Source organism: Neoarius graeffei, chromosome 17 (genome assembly GCF_027579695.1).
Source record: "Neoarius graeffei isolate fNeoGra1 chromosome 17, fNeoGra1.pri, whole genome shotgun sequence".
NCBI classification, from domain to species: domain Eukaryota; kingdom Metazoa; phylum Chordata; class Actinopteri; order Siluriformes; family Ariidae; genus Neoarius; species Neoarius graeffei.
Window position 1 is genome coordinate 20,442,159 of NC_083585.1, and position 22,478 is coordinate 20,464,636.

General features: G+C 42.0%; 2 protein-coding genes across 2 annotated transcripts in view; one reads left to right on the forward strand and one right to left on the reverse strand.

Moving 5' to 3' along the window:
• The window catches only part of LOC132901436 (testis-expressed protein 12-like), a 55,946-nt gene extending 43,087 nt beyond the window's left edge, over nucleotides 1-12,859 (forward strand). The window contains exon 6 of the mRNA XM_060943826.1: nucleotides 12,808-12,859. The gene's annotated coding sequence lies outside the window, so the exon portion shown is untranslated. The remainder of the gene's footprint in view (nucleotides 1-12,807) is intronic.
• Nucleotides 1,535-22,310, reverse strand: sdhdb (succinate dehydrogenase complex, subunit D, integral membrane protein b). The gene is made up of 4 exons (XM_060943823.1): nucleotides 22,239-22,310; nucleotides 21,725-21,835; nucleotides 9,198-9,345; nucleotides 1,535-2,546 (listed from the first exon to the last, which is right to left on the reverse strand). Exons 1-4 carry the CDS (start codon nucleotides 22,285-22,287, stop codon nucleotides 2,381-2,383), a joined length of 474 nt encoding a protein of 157 aa, XP_060799806.1. The 5' UTR covers nucleotides 22,288-22,310; the 3' UTR covers nucleotides 1,535-2,380.
• Nucleotides 22,311-22,478: the final 168 nt, after the last annotated feature.

Sequence of the window (22,478 nt, forward strand, 5' to 3'; positions counted from 1 at the left end):
TAGCCCGTTAACTAAAATGTGGCAGTCGAGCAGTAACGTTAGTCCGACACAGCAGCAGAGACGCTTTCACATAAAGGCAGCGACAGACACCATCAAATGCTGCGGTTGGAGTCTTGTTCTCGACTCGACTCAAAATTTTCTTTCATGATTCGGACTTGAACACTGAGGACTCAAGGTTTAGTGACTCGACTGCAACACCGGTACTCATTTAATCTTGATAGAAGGCTGACTTGTTAAGATCACTATTGGTTCTCAGCAGTTTATCAAGACTACGTACATTGCATAGTGCATTTATTTTTTTATTAGTAGGCTCCTTCATTTTAAATGTCTTAGACACAGCTATCGAGCTACTTTATATGACCAAAGGTATGTGGATACCTGACCATCACACCCGGGGTGGGTCTTCTCCAAACTGTTGCCACAAAGCTGGAGGTACACAGTTGTATCGAGTCTTTCTATGCTGTAACATTACACTTTCCCTTGAGTAGAACGAAAAACCTGTTCCAGTATGACACTGCTGTGGTGCTCACAAATGAGGTCCAGGAAGACACAAGATGAAAAGGTCAGAGTGGAAAAACACAAGAGCCCTGACCTCAGCCCCACCGAACACAGACTACACCCCAAGCCTCCTCACCTAACATCTGTGCCTGCCCCAGTAATACTCTTGTGGCTGAATGAGCACAAATCCCCACAGCTACACTCCCAAATCTAGTGGAAAGCCTTCTCAGGTTATAATAGCAGCAAAGGTGGACCTGCTACAGTGTATGTACAGTACCGTTCAAAAGTTTGGGGTCACTTTGAAATGTCCTTATTTTTGAAAGAAAAGCACTGTTCTTTTCACTGAAGATCACTTTAAACTAATCAGAAATCCACTCTATACATTGCTAATGTGGTAAATGACTATTCTAGCTGCAAATGTGTGGTTTTTGGTGCAATATCTCCATAGGTGTATAGAGGCCCATTTCCAGCAACTCTCACTCCAGTGTTCTAATGATACAATGTGTTTGCTCATTGCCTCAGAAGGCTAATGGATGATTAGAAAACCCTTGTACAATCATGTTAGCACAGCTGAAAACAGTTGAGCTCTTTAGAGAAGCTATAAAACTGACCTTCCTTTGAGCAGATTGAGTTTCTGGAGCATCACATTTGTGGGTCGATTAAATGCTCAAAATGGCCAGAAAAATGTCTGGACTATATTTTCTATTCATTTTACAACTTATGGTGGGAAATAAAAGTGAGACTTTTCATGGAAAACACAAAATTGTCTGGGTGACCCCAAACTTTTGAACGGTAGTGTATAATGTTATCACTACACTTTGAGTTTCTCATTATTGCCTACTAGTATACTCTGACTTCCTTCATTAGTAGATTATCCTAATTAGCGTACATCATGCTCCCCCTTTGGCATTTGCAAGGAAATATAATGAGAAAACATGTTTCGCATGGTAATTATAATTTGGAGGAGTCACGCTCAGTAGTGAGACCCAATAGAGGCTTTGCAGAAGTTTGTTAATTTAAGATTCAGCCCACTCCGTCCTTATAACTGACTTTATTTTATTGAAGCCAAAGACAAATTACTTTTTCCAAAGCTAACTTGTGCATTCAGATAAGATGGAGCAGATTAAAAACACTGGCATCAGTCATGTTCATGGCTTAGCTTGGACACACATTTACACAGAAGCTCATGGGTCTGACGTTTTACAATATTCTGGCCAGAGGCGAAGGATAAAATATCAAAATATAAATCAACTGAAACAGGATTAAGGCCATGCAACATTTATACACAAAATGCTGAATTTGAACAGAATTAAGGCCATTAAAAAACAAAAACAGGATTTTAAGGTACATTTTAAAAGTCAATAGATTAAATAGCTAATGGCTGTCACTGACTCAGTTCTCAAAACAAATCAATCAAACCTTGACATCAGCAAACAGAAAGGATTAGCTCAAGATAACAGGAAGTGAAGCAGAACCAGGACAGGTTCTCCTCTGAGAGTGTCTTTAATGTATAAAAACAATTCAATTAATGAAACACGCATTATGTGGGTTTTGACATGAACAGTAGTGAAGATGATTGACAAACAATCAGAAGCTAATCTCTTCCCTTGGTATCCGTACGAAAGCTATGAAATACAGCAAGTGTGGATATAAGCTCTAACACCCACAAAAACATAGCAAGTCGGCTCGGACACCCCCTCCACAACAGAAAAAAAAAAAAATTCAGTCATTTCGGGAAACGGCGATTATAAACACTCATCAATGTGGCATCTTGTATAATCAAAATTATATAATTTACATTTAATCCCACAAATGTATATAATCAGCTGGGGGGGGGCCTTCAGAACCTGATTCACTTTCCCATCCCTTTGTGACAGTCTGTCTATTTACTCCAGAGGAGAGCTACAGCTTTACAAATCCCAACGTCGTGATAATTAAAATAACAGAGACCTGCAAAGGTAACAGAGGACAGAATAAAGAGGCCTGCTCTGGCCAACTTGACTTTCGAATCTCCATGAACGTAGTCAGTCACAACCTGGCCCAATCCCCTGAAAGAGAAATATCACCCAGTCAGTTCAGATTGAGAACCAAACACATTTTGTGCTATTTGAATTGTACAATGTGAACTTAATTCTCCACTCGACGGCTCAAAGCGTGTGGAAACCTGACCATCACAGCCATACGTGCCCCTTCCCCAAACCGTTTCCACAAATTTGGAAGCAACCGATTGTTCAGGGTGTCTCTGTACGGTGCAGCATTATAATCTCCTGTGACTAGAACTAAAGGTTCTAGCGAAGGGGCCACTGAACACCTTTGGGACGAACTGGATTTGATGGCTGCACACCAGGCCTCCTCGTCCAACGTCAGGATCCATTGTACAATTCAAATTATTGATCACGATCATGACACTGCATACAGTTACATATAGTACAGCATAATGTTAATTGTATACATTTCCTTATTACAGTAGACCCGGGGTACTCAATTAGAAACTCAAAAGGTCCACTCACCAAATTTCCAATCCGTCCAGGGTCCGGAATAGTGACGATTTAATTCCAAAATTAGAACTCCGAACAAAAAAGGCAGTAAATTCACAAAAACGTTTATTGAACTATGCACAACATGTGATATGTTCTGTCCATATCAGTGTGAAAGGTGACACCTTTTTTGTGCCACCAGTTCTTTAAACTTGGGCATGAAAGGTGTGAGGGCCAGGCGTAGACACTTGTACAATGTACCTGTATTTGTTCTTCAACATATTCATAGTTGAAAAGGCAGACTCACAACAGTATGTTGAAGGGAACATGGTGAGAATCTGAAGGGCCATTTCCTGCAAGACGGGGACACCTGCTCCAGGGACCATCTTAGTCCAAAAGGTGGCAGGGTCACAGACAGATTCCTGCAGTGCAAGGTTTTCCTGAAGCTCAATCAGCTCTGATTGAAGGGAAGCAGCACGAGCCCATGGGCAGACCTTCAGGGCTTCAGTTGAGAATTCTACGATATATATATATATATTTTTTTTTTACCAGGAATGGATTTTCAATGCACAGTAAGACTTGTTTTCCCAAAGTGAAATCTCCAAAGCGAGTTTCAAAATTTGCAATCAATTTGTCCAGGAATTCAGCATAATTGTGATGGTGTCTTCCTGAAGCTTGACTTTTCAGTTTTGGGAAGTGAAGCAGGCCCTCCTCCTGTATGTCACTTTTGAATATTTCCAGTTTCCTTTGAAAAAGCACGGATAGCTGACATGAGGTTACACACTGTGTTGTTTTTGCCCTGGAGCTTCAAATTCAGATCATTGAGGTGGCAAGTAATGTCAGATAGAAATGCAGCAATTTCCATTTTTTCATTGTTTTGCAGGAATTCCACAAATCGTTTTGCTTTTGGACTCTTCTGATCCAACAGAAACATTTCTAGCTCTTTCCGTAGTGTCCAAAACCGCTCCAGTACTTTGCCTTTACTAAGCCACCTGACATTGTTGTGAAGAACCAAATCATTAAATTCTGCATTAAAGTGCATATTCTGGACCAATTTCTTTTTTTTTTTTTTTATATGAAAGTATGTCCCTTTACACACTCATCCAGAAGGGTAATTTTGCACAAGGCCATCTGTCTACAGCAGAAAAAAATAAAATAAAACACATCTGGAAAAATCCCAAGGGAGTCTGGAGCCAGATTCGTGACGTTACCTGCGGAAGCGCCAGCAGGCTGCGCGAGCTTTGCACGGTTTCAGTGCACAGCCTGTGTAGACCAAGCGCTCCCGTTTCTCTCTCATTGTCCGGCCTTTTGGGAAACGATGAGTACTAATCCCATCAAGATTGGTGTTGCTACACCCTCCTACGATACATCTGTTAACCATTTTAATAATTACGCGATAACGTTGAAGAAATTTGCAGAAAACCACCAGGTCGTTTTCTCATAAACAAACCAGCGCTGATGTAGGATTCAGAGGGAGGTGTCCCGCACGCAACGTCACGAAAATCAATGTTTCCCGGGAAATCCAAATGCCAAGTTTTTTCAGAGGCGGACCAATTCACCTCAAATGGCTCGATTTCAACTGAATTTTTCTGGTATTGCGCAAGGTAAAAAAATTGCACAAAATGCAGAATGTGACCAAAGTTTAATATAAAACAGGAGAATTACACTGATCTTGCTCCTGAATTTACCCGTGATATGCACTTTAACCTCTGTGAGGAATGACCGCAGCAAGCGATGCTGCAGAGCAGATGATGCCCTCAAAAAATTGACAAGTCTCATTACTGTTGTCATGACTTCTGAATACTTCTCTCCAAGGCTGGCACACAAAACCATCTGATGAATGATGCAGTGGTATGCTATGAGGTCAGGGTGATGAGCTTTTAAGCGGGACACTAATCCCCTGTCTCTCCCAGTCATACTTGGGGCTCCATCAGTAGCAATTGAAACAACATGCTTCAGGTCCATCTCTCTGACTCTCAACATCTCCACCACTGCTTCATAAATGTCATCCCCTCTTGTGTGCCTATCAAGAGTTGTGAGGCCCAACACATCTTTAAAGAATTCCCCCTTCTCTTCATCAAAAAATCTGACAAACACCAGAAGTTGGGCATTATCTGTGTTGTCTGTGGCTTCATCCAAAGCCAGTGATATGCATTTAGCCTTTTTAACAGCAGATTCCATTTGGTCCAGTAAATCCTCAGCAAGGATTTCAGTTCATCTGACTGCAGTGGAATCAGAGAGGGAGCGATTGCTACTTCATTCATGCACTCCTTCACGATTTCCCCGTCAGTGAATGTTTTTTTGTGCCACTCGCAGTGAGGCTTCAGTTGCACGCTCCTGTTGTGTGGCTGACCTGACCATCACACTGCATGTTGCTTGGTATGATGCTCGCATTTGGCTTATCTTTCTGGTCCTTACCTCAGAGTTTTGTGGGGACTTCTGCTCGAAGTGGCCATGTTTTGTTTCGTAATGACGTTTCACGTTTCCACTTTTGACAAGGGCAACCGTCTCATTGCAAATTAAACACATTGGTTTCGTGCTCCCCGCAGGCAGCACAAATGCACATTTGTCGGTCCACTCTAACTTAAATTCACGATTTTCGGAATCCACCTTTCGCTTTTTGTCATGTTTGGAGTCTGTTGCTTGCTAAACAGACAGGTACCGTTCGCAAATCTGCCCGCGTTGTAGTGAATGGTGACCTGCGTGATCCACAGACAGCGGTGGGGAAAAACACTCGCAGACCTCGCGGTAACACCGAGTTGTCATCGTGTCGTTATTATATACATCTGCTGATTGGACATTGGATTGGGCACGAGGTAAATACATGATTGGAATTGCATCCGGTAGAGGAAAACAAAAAAAAAGAAGATAGAGTGCATAATCACGCGCCAATGAAATCTCGCTTGGATCACTATGATGAAATTAGAATATTGCGTTTGGGTCCGGATCCGGACCGGAGTCCACCTATTGAGTACCTCTGCAGTAGACCATCCTGCTCCGATCATTTAAAAATAAGTGTTTCTGTGAAGGACAAATTGGAAATGAGCTTACTCCAGCAAAGCCTTCCTTGACGATAAACTGCTTTCATTAGGAGTTTTATATCCCCAAACTTGTCTGTGGTTGGTAGAAGAGAGCAACTGGACTTGCTTGAAAAGTCTTGAAGACGTTTCACCTCTCGTCCAAAAGGCATCCTCAGTTCTGTCTGTCTAATAGGGAGTATCAAGTATTTATCCTCTCATGGATCATCATAGAATCCGAATCAGAATGCTGATGGCTGCATGTCAACTAGTGCAGGAGTATGAGAGGACTTCCAGAAAACTGGCAGATATCTTAGCCAGAGAGGATCGTTCATTTTTGTCAACCTGGAACGACCATCACTGAACAGAGGTGGGTGTCTATGACATCTATCAGCCACCTACAATGCAGCCATCAGCATTCTGATTCGGATTCTATGATGATCCATGAGAGGATAAATACTTGATACTCCCTATTAGACAGACAGAACTGAGGAAGCCTTTCGGACGAGAGGCGAAACATCTTCAAGACTTTTCAAGCAAGTCCAGTTGCTCTCTTCAACCAACCACAGATTACTATGTACCTGGATGACTGAGTATCTTCACAGATATATCCCCAAACTTGTCTTTGTCAACCAAGCAATAATTATTGCTTAATTTCAGTCTGATTTTAAACTGATTAAACTAAAAATTTCACCTACTCAGTGTAAAAATAGCTTCAGGGATTATTTACACATATCAGCTGTAGGCATCTTGACAAAAATTACATCATTTCGAAACTTTTTTGGCTTTGAAAGTAAACTGAATGACTGAACCCCAGGGCAAACAGTTTAAGATTTTCTTGGCAATGCAGCCAAACCAACTTGAATTTTCAGTTTACACTCAAACAGATACAGTAGAGCGCCGTTAACGCCAAAAACATTTTGCTGCTGGTCACATTCACGCGCGATCGCGCCTGCATGTTCCGAACTCTCACTTGCGTGCTTCCACACTCACAGCAGCGTGGACCTAAATTCATTAATTGTTACATTAAAAAAAAAAAAACTAATAAAATTGGAAGTCTGATTCAAATTCAGTAGCTTTCAGTCCACTAAACAAAAATAATGGGGAAAATTATTTTTATGACCTACACTTGAAAAATCTGAAAGGCGGTCTAGCTTTAATAGAACAATTAATGAATTTAGTGCCACCTGGCCCTAAATTCTCCGCTATTTTTTCCTGCTTCACCATGACACTATTCAAGATACATCATGCATCACGTGGTGGGCTTTCCCCGTTCACACAAGGCATTGTGGGATACAAATTTGAAACAGGAGAGAAAAACAGAGGACATGTGTGTGCGAATGAAACGTGAAAGACTGAAACGGAAAGCGAGAAGAAAAGACGTTCTGTTATATACGAAGGAAAGGAAACGCAGGACCAAACTAATAAATATCGGCGCTCAGCGAGCACCTCAGTGTGATCAGCTGTTCGTTTAGCGACAGAATGATGGAACTGTCAGTGCACGCTCAAAGGTAAACCTGCGCATGCGCACACACACACGGACTTTAAACGCGTGTTTTTGTTGTAGTTTACATCTACATCTGCCAAAGCTACGTTGCGATGTGGAATTTTCTGAAAGGTGGACAGAAACCGCCAGAGACGGGGACAAAGCGACCTCGGTCTGAAGAGGAGAAATGACAAAGGACTTATAAGCAAACGTGGGAGCAGGGTAGGCCTTGGCTGCGATACGATTTTTATGGAATAATTAATTTTTTTCAAGTTGATTCCTAGTCAATATGAAGCTCCTAATTCTTTCTCTCTCATAAATGGTTAAATACAGAAAGCATGTTGGACATATTTTGGGTGCTATAGTCATGATAGTAAGTAGATTTGCTTTCAGTACTCATATAGCCTGGGAAATCCCATGCTGCTTTGCACAATCGTTCCGATCTGAAAAGACAGCATGGAAACTATGGTCTAAAGGCTCGCCTGAGTTAGGGAGCCAATCAGAGAGTGGGGAGGGGTGGAAAGACGGTGACGCGTACTACTCGACAAACGGAAGCTTGTAGTTTATTTGGGACTCCTAACAGCGCTAACCTCTCGGATATGCTTGTTGTTTTTTTGGTCAAAAACATGTCTGTTGAATGTCCAAATACGGAGGGTCCAGCTTCTCTCATATTTGTCTTGCACAAACGGCAGTAATCGTTCGGTGCCATTATTTTCCTATTTTGTTTTGCCTTCTCTTTCTCTTTCCTTCTCTTCTTCGCCTCTTCGTCGCTCTAACTACGTCACCGGGTACAACTGCCATGATTGGCCATGGGCTACGTATACGCCAAATGATAGACATTCGCAACGTCCAATAAACGGCCGTTGACAATCATAAACCACACCTCCCCTACGAGAAATTCAATAGGCGGATTCCAGACCATATTTCACTTGTGATATGGTCTGGTGTTAACCAGACTAGTACTCATACACCAAGTTTTCCAATATATTATTATTTGTTGATATTATATTATGGTGCTCTGTGTTCTCATTTATGTATTTAACAACAGTATCAAAATACTCGGGTCTTGAAATAAATGCACATTAGTCATGAACAATGGTAACTACTCTCTTTTGCGTTATTTTTGACAGAAGTAAAATTCATACATGAACAAATTTTGGCGAGTTGATTTTCTGTTTGGCGAGTTACTTTGGAAGGTCACTAGTCTGGCTGGCTGGTGAAAAAAAAAAAAAAAAGAATTTCGAGCCCTGATCACAATGACCAAATTTCAGAGGGAACTCAATTTCATTGATTTTATGAAATCAAAAGGCCATCTAGCTTTAACTGTATATAATAAGTAAACGAGAAGTGTTCAAAGACTAGAACGATGATTATTATGCAACAAGCGCATAACACAGCACATTTTACTCCTTGGTTTTACTGAAAAAAGTCTAACTTTCGTTTGTTGAAATCTTGTCCGGGCCTGTAGTCGGATGAAACGAAGCATGTTTCGTAGATTCGTGACATTCGCCGCAGAAGTATCGCTGCATTCAAACCATCCTCACCCTTTTTCAGGCAACTCTTCTTCCGAGCCTGAGACTGTCGAGTTTCCGAATGTAGCTTCATAAAGCTCAATGTAAATTTTGGGAGCTATGAGCTGACCGTGTTACAACAGTTTTCATATAATAGTGATCCGTATTATAACAGCGCTCTACTGATATAGAGAGGGGATTTCCTTACCAGTGGCCATGCAGAGTGAGCGCTGCAGCCAGGGAATAGTCCATGACCGGGCCGGGGTAGAAATAAGCGACAGGACCCATGCTTAGGAGAAGTACACTCAGGACTCGCTCTCCTGTCCAGTGCAGAGAGGCACTAGACCCAGAGCCAGCTGTGGGAAATCAATAACAGGTTAAATGACATGCAGGAAGCGAACACGAAAACTCCTAGTGCAGTACCTCAGTGGTTAACCAGGTAACTCGAAAACCACTGTAGGTGCTCTACTCCATCTCTGAGAATCTCTAATGAATGTAATGTCCATCAGTGTGGCTCAACCAATTTGCATTTAATCATTTATTTCATAGAAAATGTATTTATTTCGCAGTTTATAGTAGTTAGAGATGGTATCACTGGAGTCATACACTAGTCATTAGCCTCAGTCGTCTCATATGATCCAGATGGGATTAGTGGGATGTGAATCCTTTTATACATAGATGTGTCCAAAGGTGCTACGACCTCTTATTTTTACTGGTTTAGACTTTCAAGACAAGCTCAGGTGCATATGTGGTTCAGTAGTCAGGGACTTGACATGATATTAAAACACTTTACTGTGTATACAAAGTTGTTAAACTGCATTATAGACCATGGTATGTCAGCGGGTAAGGTTCTAGGTTCGGAGGAGTGCAAGTACACATGCCTGGACGTTCAAAACCCTCAGCTATCAAATCACCACAATGTGACTGACCCTGTGCTTTAACAACCACTACCTTTTACACACACACACACACACACACACACACACACACACACAGAGTACAGGTCAAAAGTTTAGACACACCTTCTAATTCAATATTTTTTTATTAATTAAAAGACACGTCATGTCTTAAAGTAATGATGGATGTCGTTTCTCTTTACTTAGTCGAGCGGTTCTTGACATAATATGGATTACTACAGTTGTGGAATCGGGCTATTTACTGTATTTTTATTATTTGATTTCAAACACATTAAGAAGGTAAGAAGTTGCACTAATTAACTTTTGACGAGACAGACCTGTTAATTGAAAAGCATTCCAAGTGACGACCTCATGAAGCTGGTTAAGATAATGCCGATAGTGTGGAAAAAGTGTCAAGGTAAACGCCGCCTATGCTGAAAAATCTATTTTATAGTGCTTTTCAAGCCAGGTGGCACAAAGTGCTTTATATCATGATAAATATAAAGAAAGACATCCCAGAAAAAAAAAATTTTTAAAGGACAAGGAATAACATTAAGAACTGTGCAAATTACAAAGGGCATTAGATCATGTTCAAATAAAAGGAAAAGATAGAAAACTAAGACATGAAGATAAGGTATAAAAACAGAGTAAATAATATAATTGTCAAGATACCAATTAACCACATCCTAGTTTAGATTTGGGGGGGGGGAGTTACTCCGTGGAGATTACTTAGTTGATAGCATTTATATTAAAGAAAAAACAAACCAAAAAAAACCCTAGTCATTATTAGTGCCCTCTGCTGCCAGTAAGGCAAACCTGCACTTTCAGTGAAAAACCTGACTTTCACTTTACCTCAGGTAACTTCAAGTTTTGTGGGAACTACGCGGGTTGGCTTTTGAGAAAAGGGACAACGGTTCTGCAGCCAAGAGCTAATTCCCAGGTCGGGGGGAAAAAAAGTACACAGAAATCTAACAAACAAACACTAGCAAAGTCCTTTGCATCACAGTGTGTGACTTCACAGTTTTACAAAGGCATCTTTGACATTATGGGATTATCCAAGGCGTAGAAACGCTTACAAAATGACAAACTACAAACTGCACCTTTAAACCTTCAGTCAGAAATCCTCTTTATACCCATTAACACTGCTCTGAAGTAGGAAGTCGGCACTTGGAATTATACAGTTTTTGAGATCTGAAAATTCAAACTCCGGTGTCTCTGTCTTGCTCATTAGGGACAAATTTATAAATTAAAATTGTATATCTGGAACTTACAACTCTGGGGGAAAAATTAAGAGACCGTTTTAAAATTATCATCAGTTCCTTCTATTTATAGCTATGTATTTGAGGAATATGAACATTTTTGTTTTATTCCATAAACTACTGACAATATTGCCCCCAAATTCCACATAAAAATATTGTGTCTGAGCATTTAATTGCAGAAAATGACAACTGGTCAAAATAAAGAAAGATGAAGTGTTTTCAGACCTTGAGTAATGCATAGAAAATCAAGCGTATATTCAATTTAAAACACCACAATACTAATGTTTGAACTTAAGATGAGTTCAGAAATCAGTATTTGGTGGAAGAACCCTGACATTTAGCTACAGCTTTTTACGTCTTGGCAGCCTCGCCACCAGTATTTCATGTTGCTCTTGGGTGACTTGATGCCACTCCCGGTGCAAAAATTCAATCAGCTCAGCCTTGTTTGATGGCTTGTGACCTCCATCTTCCTCTTGATCACATTCCAGAGATTTTCAATGGGGTTCAGATCTGGAGATTGGCCTGGCCATGACAGGGTCTTGAGCTTGTGGTCCTCCATCCACACCTTGATTGACCTGGCTGTGTAGCACAGAGCATTGTCCTGCTGGAAAACCCAGTCATCAGAACATTATCAGAGCAGAAGGAAGCAAGTTTTCTTCCAGGATAACCTTGTACATGGCTTGATTCATGTATCTCTCACATACAAAAATCTGCCACACTCCAGCCTTCCTGAAGCACCTCCAGATCACCACCAAATTTCGCAATGGGTGCAAGACACTGTGGCTTGTAGGACTCTCCAGGTCTTTGTCTAACTATTAGATGACCAGGTGATGGGAAAAGCTGAAAACTGGACACATCAGAGAAGATAACCTTCATCCAGTCTTATATAGTCCAGTCCTTATGGTCGTTAGCAAACCTCAGCCTGGCTCTTCTTTGCTTCTCATTGAAGAGCTTTTTTCTAGTTTTGCATGACTTCAACCCCAGTCGGAGGAGCCGGTGTCGAACCATCCTTGCAGTGCACTTAACCCCAGCTGCCATTTGTCTTTTTTTTTTTTTTGTAGGTCACTTGATGTCATCCTATGGTTGTTGAGTGATGTTCAAAGGAGTTGATAATCATGCTGGGCCAGTAGAGAGTCGTTTTCACCCTTTGCCAGTCTGTAACTTTGTTGTCCCCAATGTCTGCTGCTTGACTTTTTTCTTCTGAACTGCCGTCTTTGAAATTTTGAGGATGGAAGCAACCTGACGCTCACTGTATCCTTCTGCCAGTAAAGAAAGAATCGAACCCTTCTTTTTCTCACTCAAAACTTTTAACTCCTTTGGCATGATGAGTACATAGATATTTTTGTCTTCCAATTAAATTTAAGGCTTCCAATGGTCTTCCAATTAAAATTTAAGCACCGTTTTTCAAGGTATCTGCACATTTTTCAAGTACAAATTTAAAGACTTTTAAGACCTTTTCAAGACCTCTAAATGGAAAAATTAAGACTGTACCATGGCAAAGAAAATGATAAATATGACAACTTAAAACTGTTTTCTGCAATAGTTTTTTTTTTTTTGCTAACTTTAAGAAGAATGCACACAATTGGTGAACAACAGGGTGCATCAATGGCAACTGTTAGACATGCAAACAGCTGAAGCAAAGTCGTGTGTTTTGGGCCTGCAGAACTACTGTAGCAGCAAGGAGAAGACTGGTGTTTACTGGAGAAAACCATGAATCATTTCAAAAACAATAAACGGCAAGTAGAACCAGCTGAACAACCTTTGCCGGCATTATGTCAATCCCCAAAGATTATCTTTGATGATGTGTGATTTTGTGTCCGACAGCAAAATCAGTCTGAGTGTCGTACAGTATACAGCTGGCTGAGGAAGTTCTCGAATATCTTCTGCATTATAGCAGGTAACAGCATAACCCTGTTTATGCAGTCATACAATCATCAGAGCGTTACATTAAACACAGAAAAACAACTGTCACCTTTCATAACCATTATGTAACTGCTCCTGCCCTGCCCCCACCACCACACAGTTCCCACACCACTCCTTTCACTGTACAGGAGCACGATGTCAGACGGGTGCTCCTGGCAGTGAACCCCAAGAAAGCTGCCGGCCCAGATGGTGTACCTGGTAAGGTGCTCAGAGCGTGTGCCCACCAGCTTGCCCCTACCTTCACCAGGATCTTTAACCTCTCCCTGGCTCAGGCAGTCATCCCGCCCTGCCTAAAATCTGCAACAATAATCCCAGTGCCGAAGAAGTCTCCCATCACCAGCCTGAATGATTACCGTTCTGTGGCCCTCACTCCGGTAATCATGAAGTGCTTCGAGAGACTAGTTCTTCAGCACATCAAGGACCACCTCCCCCCAGACTTCGACCCCTACCAGCTCGCATATCGCACAAACAGATCCACAGAGGATGCCATCGCTGTAGCTCTCCACTCGGCACTAAATCACCTGGAGCAGCAGCAGAGCTACGTCCGCATACTCTTTGTGGATTGCAGTTCAGCTTTTAATACAATAATCCCGGACATCCTTATTAGAAAACTGGACACTCTTGGCCTCCCCCCCTCACATGTGCCTGGTTAAAGGACTTTCTTACTAACCGTCCCCAGACTGTGAGACTTGGCCCCCACTTCTCCTCCACCCGCACGTTGAGCACCGGCTCTCCACAGGGCTGTGCGCTGAGCCCTCTCCTGTACTGCCTCTACACCCACGACTGTAGTTCAACCTACAACAACAACCTCGTCATCAAGTTTGCTGACGTCACCACAGTGGTCAGACTCATCTCAAAGGGAGACGAGGCAGCCTACAGAGAGGAGGCCCTGAAGTTGGCAGCCTGGTGTACAGAAAATATCCTCGCTCTGAACACCAAGAAAACCAAAGAGCTCATTGTTGACTTCAGGAAGCACAGCACCGACGTAGCCCCCCTCGACATCAACAACGTGTATGTGGAGAGGGTCCACACCTTCCGGTTTCTCGGCGTCCTCATCTCCGCCGACATTTCCTGGTCAGTAAACATCACAGCAGTTATTAAGAAGGCTCAGCAGCGGCTACACTTCCTGAGAGTCCTCAGGAAGCACAACCTAAACTCCAACCTGCTGCTGACCTTCTACCGCTCATCCATCGAGAGCCTGCTGACGTACTGTATTACAGTATGGTACGGCAGCTACACTGCTGTAGACGGGGAGAGGCTCCAGAGGGTAGTTAAGGCAGCACAGAAGATCATTGGCTGCCCTCTCCCCTCCCTGATGGAAATTTACACCACCCGCTGCCTTAGCAGAGCTCAAAACATTAGGCCAAAAAAAAAAAAAAAAGTGTGTGTTTCCGGTTACCCGACCAACCCTAATCCGTACTGCCCGACCCTAAACTTTTTTTTCGTTTTTTTCCCAGTCGCGACTTTTACATATAACCCAACCGCGTGAACCGGAAGTTTTTGTCACTCACTGGGAAAATCAGGGCTTTCCACAAGCGCCAGCTGCCAGCCATACAGCCGGCTACTTTAATGACTTATTTTTGTAGCCCACAGGCTCTAAATATTAATTTTCGATTTTAATAAAATTAAATGTTTATCTAACGGACTGACAATAATGTCAAACTGAACCGCACTCATTTAAGTTGTGATTCACGCTGTTTGTACTGATAATAACCACAAATTCCCCGCAGACTTCGTTGATCAGGGGAGAGTAACTCATCCGCGGCCCCGGCATGTGGTGTGTGCACGCGCACTCGGCGGAGGCAGTAGTATGTCGGGGCTGTCAGAGGGAACAGAAGCAGAGATAACGCTTATTTTGTCTTTCACCTAGAGCAGGGGTCTTCAATCCTATCCGCAAAGGGCCGGTGTAGCGGCAGGCTTTCATTACAGCCAAATTGGAGGCTCACTTGATTGTTGACTGGAGACGAGGGTGAAATGATTAAACAAGTGAAATCAGGTGTAGCTCCTGCTTGGTTGGAATGAAAGCCTGCAGCCACACTGGCCCTTTGTGGATAGGATTGAAGACCCCTGACCTAGAGACATGATTCAAACTTTAAAACGGAGACAAAATTCTCCTGTGTGGATTTGGCATTCAACTTTTTTGCTAGGTTCTATACTTTTTGATCAGTCACAGATCAAACACCATGAGCAAATCTGGAGAAATTCCAGCTTTATAATGGGTGTCTATGGCGTTACACACCAGTGGAGCTCAGGAGTTTAGAGCAGGGGTGTCCAAACTGATCCATAAAGGGCCGTGTGGCTGCAGGTTTTCATTCCAGCCATGCAACAGCACCCTGATTTGGCTTATTCAATCAACTGACACACCCACCCTTTAAATCAAGGGTGGGTGTGGCTGCAAGTATTTGACTATGTGAAGACAGTTCAGTTGATTGAATGAGCCAAGTCAGGTGTGCTGCTGCATGGCTGGAATGAAAACCTGCAGCCACACGGCCCTTTATGGATCAGTTTGGACACCCCTGGTTTAGAGTGTAGGCAGCTTGAAAAAAAAAAAGCTCTAACTTTCTCATTTAAACTGTTTTCTCAGCCACAATTTTCACTCTACACACAATTTTCTCAAAAGTTGTAGTCACACATTGTGTGAATCAAGACAAGTGTCTCCCTGAGCGATAGGATTTACAGTTTTTGAATGAGAAGCCTGAAAGTAAGGAGAGGACAGCCGCGCTCTCCCATAGATTCACATTATAAACATGGCAGCGCTTTTACTGCAAAATCAGAAAAGTCACTTGTTTTTAACTCGCTCTAGTGTCCACAATTTTTACACTAGGGACAAAAAAATACATTAAATGTGTTCATGGGAGCCTTGTAGCACTCAATGTGAAAGAATTTTGTGAATAGCTCCTTCCGTTTCCGTGTAAATCAGCGTTGTTCGAGGAGAGGGAACTCTGAGAAAAAGCGCTCTTTGCTTGTTATATTGTGTCTTTTCCCTGCACCGTTACCAAGGCGACGAGCTCCACTCAGGGAGCAGAGAGGGGCGGGGCTGCTCGCTCTCTCTCTCATGGTGTATTGAGCTGTTATATTTACAGAAAAATTCATGTTAAAAGGTGTCTCATGCTGCATCAGAAGGTGGTAACTCAGGTGACCTGCAAAGAAATTCATTATATTTTGTGAAATTATTCCTGTCTAAATATAGGTTATGGCAGCCATCTTGAAAAAAAAAGCCTGCCTACCAACCCTAGTTTTGAAATCTACGTAACCGGAAACACACACACTTTTTTTTTTTTTGCTTTATCAAGGACCGCTCCCACCCTGGCTTTGATCTGTTCGACCTGTTGCCCTCAGGGAGGCGCTACAGGTGCATCAGGACAAAGACAAACCGATTCAAAAACAGCTTCTTTCCAAAAGCCATAACCGCCCTGAACTTGGATATGCTCTGACTTTATAGTCTATTTTATTTTACTATGTGACTCTCCTCATGCAATAATTTATAATGTGCAGTACTTTATAAGGGACTCTCTATGTGCAATACTTTTATAATGTGCAATACCTCACTCCATAATGTGAAACACAACACATACACCTCACCTCAGGACTGTGCACCTTACACACAACGTATACACCTCAAGTCTGTGCACCTACCTTACCTTGCAATACTTCATAAATGTGTAACATTTTATTTTATAATGTGAATCTCTCATGCAATAATTTATAATGTGACTCTCTCTGTGCAATAATTTATATGTGCAATGAGCAATACCTCACTCCATAATGTGTAACACAACACATACACCTCAGGACTGTGCACCTTACCCCCCCGACACCCCCCACCTTCCTATCTCTCTCTCTCTCTCTCTCTCTCACTCTACATGCTGTTTGCACTGTTATTGGAGATGCTTTAATCTCATTGTACAATAAAGGCATTCTATTCTATTATCAATATTAATCAATGTGTTGTAATAACTAAACTAATTATCAGTGCAATTATATCAATGTTCATTATTCAAAAATAATCATTAATTATCTATAATCCATGAATAATTGTATCACTACTACTACTACAAATAACTACTTTTTTAATAATAATTTAAAAAATTAACTCAATTTTATAACACTAATCACCACTACTTATTAGCTATATTAATTAATAATTAATAGAGTAGCAATTATTATAATTCAGTATTATTAACTACTACTTAATTAATAAGCAGTTATTTTCAAAATGTAATTTAATAAGTAGTAATTATCAACTACTAAATTATACTAATAAATAACAAGTAGTGATTATTAAAATGCTATAAAATTGAAGTATAAGATTAGTTAAAATTATTATTAAAAAAGTAGTAATTATTATTATTATTATTATTATTATTATTAAGTAGTAGTAGTGATACAATTATTCATGGATTATAGATAATTTGTTTTTAATAGTGAACATTGATATAACAATTGAACTGATAATAATAACATTAACAACAAGTATTACTAGTAGTATTGTTGTTTATTATTAGTAGTACAGTTATTTTATATCAGTGTTCACTATTTAAAAAAATTATCTATAATCCATGTGTATTTGTATTCTACCAATTACTACTTTTTAATAATTATTTGTAATAACTTTTAATAACTTAATTTTATAACATTTAGTAATCCCTAGTACTTATTAATCACTAATTCATAAGTAGTAATGATTAATAATCAATAATAATTACTATTACTGCTAATTATTATTAGTGGTTGTTAATATTATTCTTATTATTATATTAAAAACACTGTTGTAGACAATAAGTAATAAAACTAAAAAAAACTTTTTGTACAAATTATTTATATTGTACTATATTTAGAATTATTGAATTTTCTGGAGTTCTTTTTAATTGAGTTATGAAATAAAGGTTTATATATTTATATTAAACTTAGTACAATAAACAATGTTAATTATGTAAAAAAATGATGCTAATCATTATTATTAGTAGTAGTAGTATTATGTCCTATAAGTCCCATTTTCCACCTGACTCTTGTGCGCATGCGCGAACCCCCCTGCGTTTCACTCCAGAGCGCTTGACCTCTAACACAGACGCACGCGTCTCGTGTCCGTGAAAAGCCAGTTTCCCAGTCCGCCGTGTCCCCAGCGCTGCGGTACCGGCTTTAAACACATTTGTGCGATCCAGCGCTTTTTATCGCAAACGATTCTTCTCCTTATTTTGGGGGGTATTTGTCATCCCCCAACCACTTGTCGTTAAACAGACATCTTCCCATAATTATCAACGCTTTCTAGCGCCCACGTAAGCTACCCGCGCATCTCTCACTCTTCACAACCACCGCACCACACTGCCTCCAGTAGCCTCCTAACGTTAGCTCTTGATCTACGGAATGCACAGAACCAATCTAGGGCGTAATTTTGGGTAGGGACGCTAGGGACGTGTCCCTACCAGTATTCAGCCGCTACTGTGTAATCACGATCAATAAAACCGATGTCCTAACCTGAGCAATGATTATATGGCACACAAAGGGTTAAATGTATGACACTGCTAATAATCCCCCCTCTAACATAGATATCATTCTCTGATTAGCTACCTGTTTCTCACTAACTTACACGGTTGGCTATCCCAGCTGTCACTCCAAAGCAGCACACTTCCCACAGCAGCCGTGACTACCCGCCCATCAACCCCCCGTATCTCACACGTACACACCTGACCTACCCCACGCACCCCCCACTCTCCGTCAGCTGGACTTCGATGTCCATGCATGCTTGCCCTACGACTCGCATGCTGACTTGAGTATCATGGATGACGGCCCCCCTCCCAAGAAACGAGACATTCGTTCATTCTTCTTCAAAGTCAAGAATGTAAGTGCAGTGCATAAATGAAATTTTCATTTCCCTTAACATGCTGCATGAGTAAAGTTGAGAACTCTGAAGTTGCCTCCTTGACGTTACATTTAGCTGATGCTTTTATCCAAAGTGACTTACTGTTACTATTTTGGTACAGGGTATTGGTTACAGTCCCTGGAGCAATGTTGGGTTAGGTGCCTTGCTCAAGGGCACTTCAGCCATGGATGGAGATGTAGGGAGAGGTAAGGGTGGGATTTGAACCTGCAACCCTGGGATCCAAAGACCAACTCCCTAACCATTAGGCCACGGCTGCCCTCGATAACCTATAAGATCTGCATGACATGAAATTATGATTGCTAATGGGGAAAAAAAAAACAGAACACCTTTCAGAAGCTCTGCCTTGGATCACTTTTGCGTCCCCACCAATGTCAAAATCAAAGTTAAGGCCTCTGCATGCTCTTGCGACAAGGCTTTCGCAGACAGTTGTAATTTATCGTTGAGCGGGGAGTAATAGGCGTGCGCGATGTTATTCACCGCTACAACGCAAGGGGGCGCGAAGTCGCAAAATCGCTAGGAGTAGTTGGTGGGTGTGGTTGGTGGAGTGTTTATCCTCCGGTTACTTATAATGACTAGAACTGGAGTCGTATAGATGTACGTACTTCCTCACTTCCTCGATCAACCGCTCTTCGTGCTGCTCCATCTTCGCTTGTGTTTTTAAAAATGGCGATCGTGAAAACAAAACAAACCGGGAAAGTAGGGAAGCGGAAGTGCGTGTACAGCGGATGTAGAGTGGACCAATCAGAGCCCTCTTGTCTGTGACGCTGTCTGCGAGGCTTCTGCGGTGGTCACAATTTTTGGGAGGTGCGCACAGAGCGTCTGCGAAGGTGGGGGGGGGGCTACGCAGACACTATCTGCGACACCGTCTGCAAGGACTAGCCTGGGAAATCCCATGCTGCTTTGCACAATCGTTCCGATCTGAAAAGACAGCATGGAAACTATGGTCTAAAGGCTCGCCTGAGTTAGGGAGCCAATCAGAGAGTGGGGAGGGGTGGAAAGACGGTGACGCGTACTACTCGACAAACGGAAGCTTGTAGTTTATTTGGGACTGTTTACGGATCACATTTAACATGGCAGAGAGCGATACGAACCAAACTTTCGATCAAGCTTTGTCTTGCACAAACGGCAGTAATCGTTCGGTGCCATTGTTTTCCTATTTTTGTTTTGCCTTCTCTTTCTCCTTCCTTCTCTTCTTCGCCGCTCTAACTACGTCACCGGGTACAACTGCCATGATTGGCCATGGGCTACGTATACGCCAAATGATAGACATTCGCAACGTCCAATAAACGGCCGTTGACAATCGTAAACCACACCTCCCCTACGAGAAATTCAATAGGCGGATTCCAGACCATATTCACTTGTGATATGGTCTGGTGTTAACCAGACTATGCGAGGACTGCGTTGTCAGCATAAATTGGCCTTTACTCCCATGGAACCAATGCTGCCCCCAAAAGGTGCGCTGGTCACTTTTAAAATTACAGTTTAAAAAAAAAAAAAATACCCCAACCCGGATGGAGACATTTCACTCGTTCGGGACAATATTAAATTTAATACCTCCCTTTCGAAAATCCCAGTCATTCCAAACAATTTAAGACGTTTTTAGGCCTTGAAAACCGAAAGTTGTATTTAAGGCCAAGTTTACATTAGACTGTATCTGTCTCGTTTTCTTCGCGGATGCACTGTCCGTTTACATTAAAACGCCGGGAAACGGGAATCCGCCAGGGTCCACGTATTCAATCCAGATCGTGTCTGGTCCGGTGCTGTGTAAACATTGAGAATACGCGGATACGCTGTGCTGAGCTCTAGCTGGCGTCGTCATTGGACAACGTCACTGTGACATCCACCTTCCTGATTCGCTGGCGTTGGTCATGTGACGCGACTGCTGAAAAACGGCGCGGACTTCCGCCTTGTATCACCTTTCATTAAAGAGTATAAAAGTATGAAAATACTGCAAATACTGATGCAAATACTGCCCATTGTGTAGTTATGATTGTCTTTAGGCTTGCCATCCTTCCACTTGCAAGTGGTAAGTGACGCGCATGCCCGACATGCACTGAGATTACACACACAGCGGCTCAGTCCCAAATCACTGCTCGTGCGCTATACTCGCGCGCTCTGTGAGCTGCGCAGGGCCGGAGTGCGCACCCTCCAGAGGGCACTCGCTGTTCAGGGCGGAGTGATTTGGAGCGCAGGATGCCTGCGGAGCCGAGCGTATCCGTGTATTGGCGTTGCTATGTGCACGCGAATCGTTTTAAAAACGTTAATCTGATGATCCGCTGATACGGTCTAATGTAAACCCCACCTAAGGCTGTTTAAGGCCCCGCGGGAACCCTGACTCTGGCTAATGTTCATGTGTCAAACTCCATCTGAACTGCGTTCGAAAGCGAATCCACCCGGAACGCGCCAGAATCACCCGAGGCGGGTTCGAAGCGCATTCTGAGTATTCGAACGGCGTTCTTACAAAGCTGTCAGAATGTCGGTCAGTTTGGAATTCCCATCCGAATGTGGCACGAATTTTGAAATCTCTTTCATTCCGGCTGGTTCTGCTTGAATCCTGCTAATTCCGAATAAGTGTGACAGGAGCCTTAAAGTGCACATCACGGGTAAATTCAGGAGCAAGATCAGTGTAATTCTCCTGTTTTATATTAAACCTCAAGCAGGAACCAGTGCAGTCCATGAAAAGCATGGAACAGGAGATTTTCGGGCCGAGTTTGATTAAAACCACACCGACCTGTTGAGACTCGGTGTGTAATGATGCGTTTTGCATTCTGCTTACCATAATAAGGTGGTGTTGTGCGTATTTTGGCTGTAAGCAAGTAGAAGTGATCCTCATCCTTTTTATGTGCTGCCAAAGGTCTGATGAGAGAAGGAGTGCGGAATAACACAGCTGGAGGAAAACAGCAGGGGAGAAGAGACCGTTAATGCACACAAACAAGTTTATATACGTCATTATAATCAAACAACATGATCTCTGATAGAACAACAGAGCTGGTTGAGCAGAACTCTGTATAATAGAGTTATAACAAACAAAACAGCCTACAGCAAACCTAAAGAATATTTTATATTTATAACCTTTAGAATAAAGCTTTATTATCCGAGCTGTCTGGTTGTTTTATATCTGACTTGTGGCTCTTCATGTCTGTTTGATATCTGCTCTCTAACCGACACCGGGCAACTGATATCAGATCGAATCCCGCGTTTCAGGGAAAAAACCCAACTCTGATTAACATCAAATCACTTCTTTCAGAGGGGAAAAAACACCACAAACAGGTTTAAAAGCCAATACTCACGGCTAACGCCTCTCCTGCACACTGAACTAATCCTCACCAGCGCCGCCATAGCAATCACAAGGTCACAGTGTTTCACCCGGAAGTAGTTCCTGCTACTCTCTGAGAACTCGTGTCGTCAAATTAAAGGATAAGCCACACCGTGATATTTACACTAGACTAGTTCACTCGCGGTATTGAGGTCGACATGCTGTTTAGTCCAGCAGTTTGAGACTTAGACAAAAATTAAAAGTGGCTACAAGC

Coding starts and splice junctions, on each gene's coding strand:
- sdhdb (XM_060943823.1), bottom strand. CDS start 22,287: ATGGCGGCGCTGGTGAGGATTAGTTCAGTGTGCAGGAGAGGCGTTAGC. Junction 9,346..21,724: donor CACAACACCACCTTATTATG/GTAAGCAGAATG, acceptor GATTTCCCACAG/CTGGCTCTGGGTCTAGTGCC. Junction 2,547..9,197: donor CTCACTCTGCATGGCCACTG/GTAAGGAAATCC, acceptor TTTCTCTTTCAG/GGGATTGGGCCAGGTTGTGA.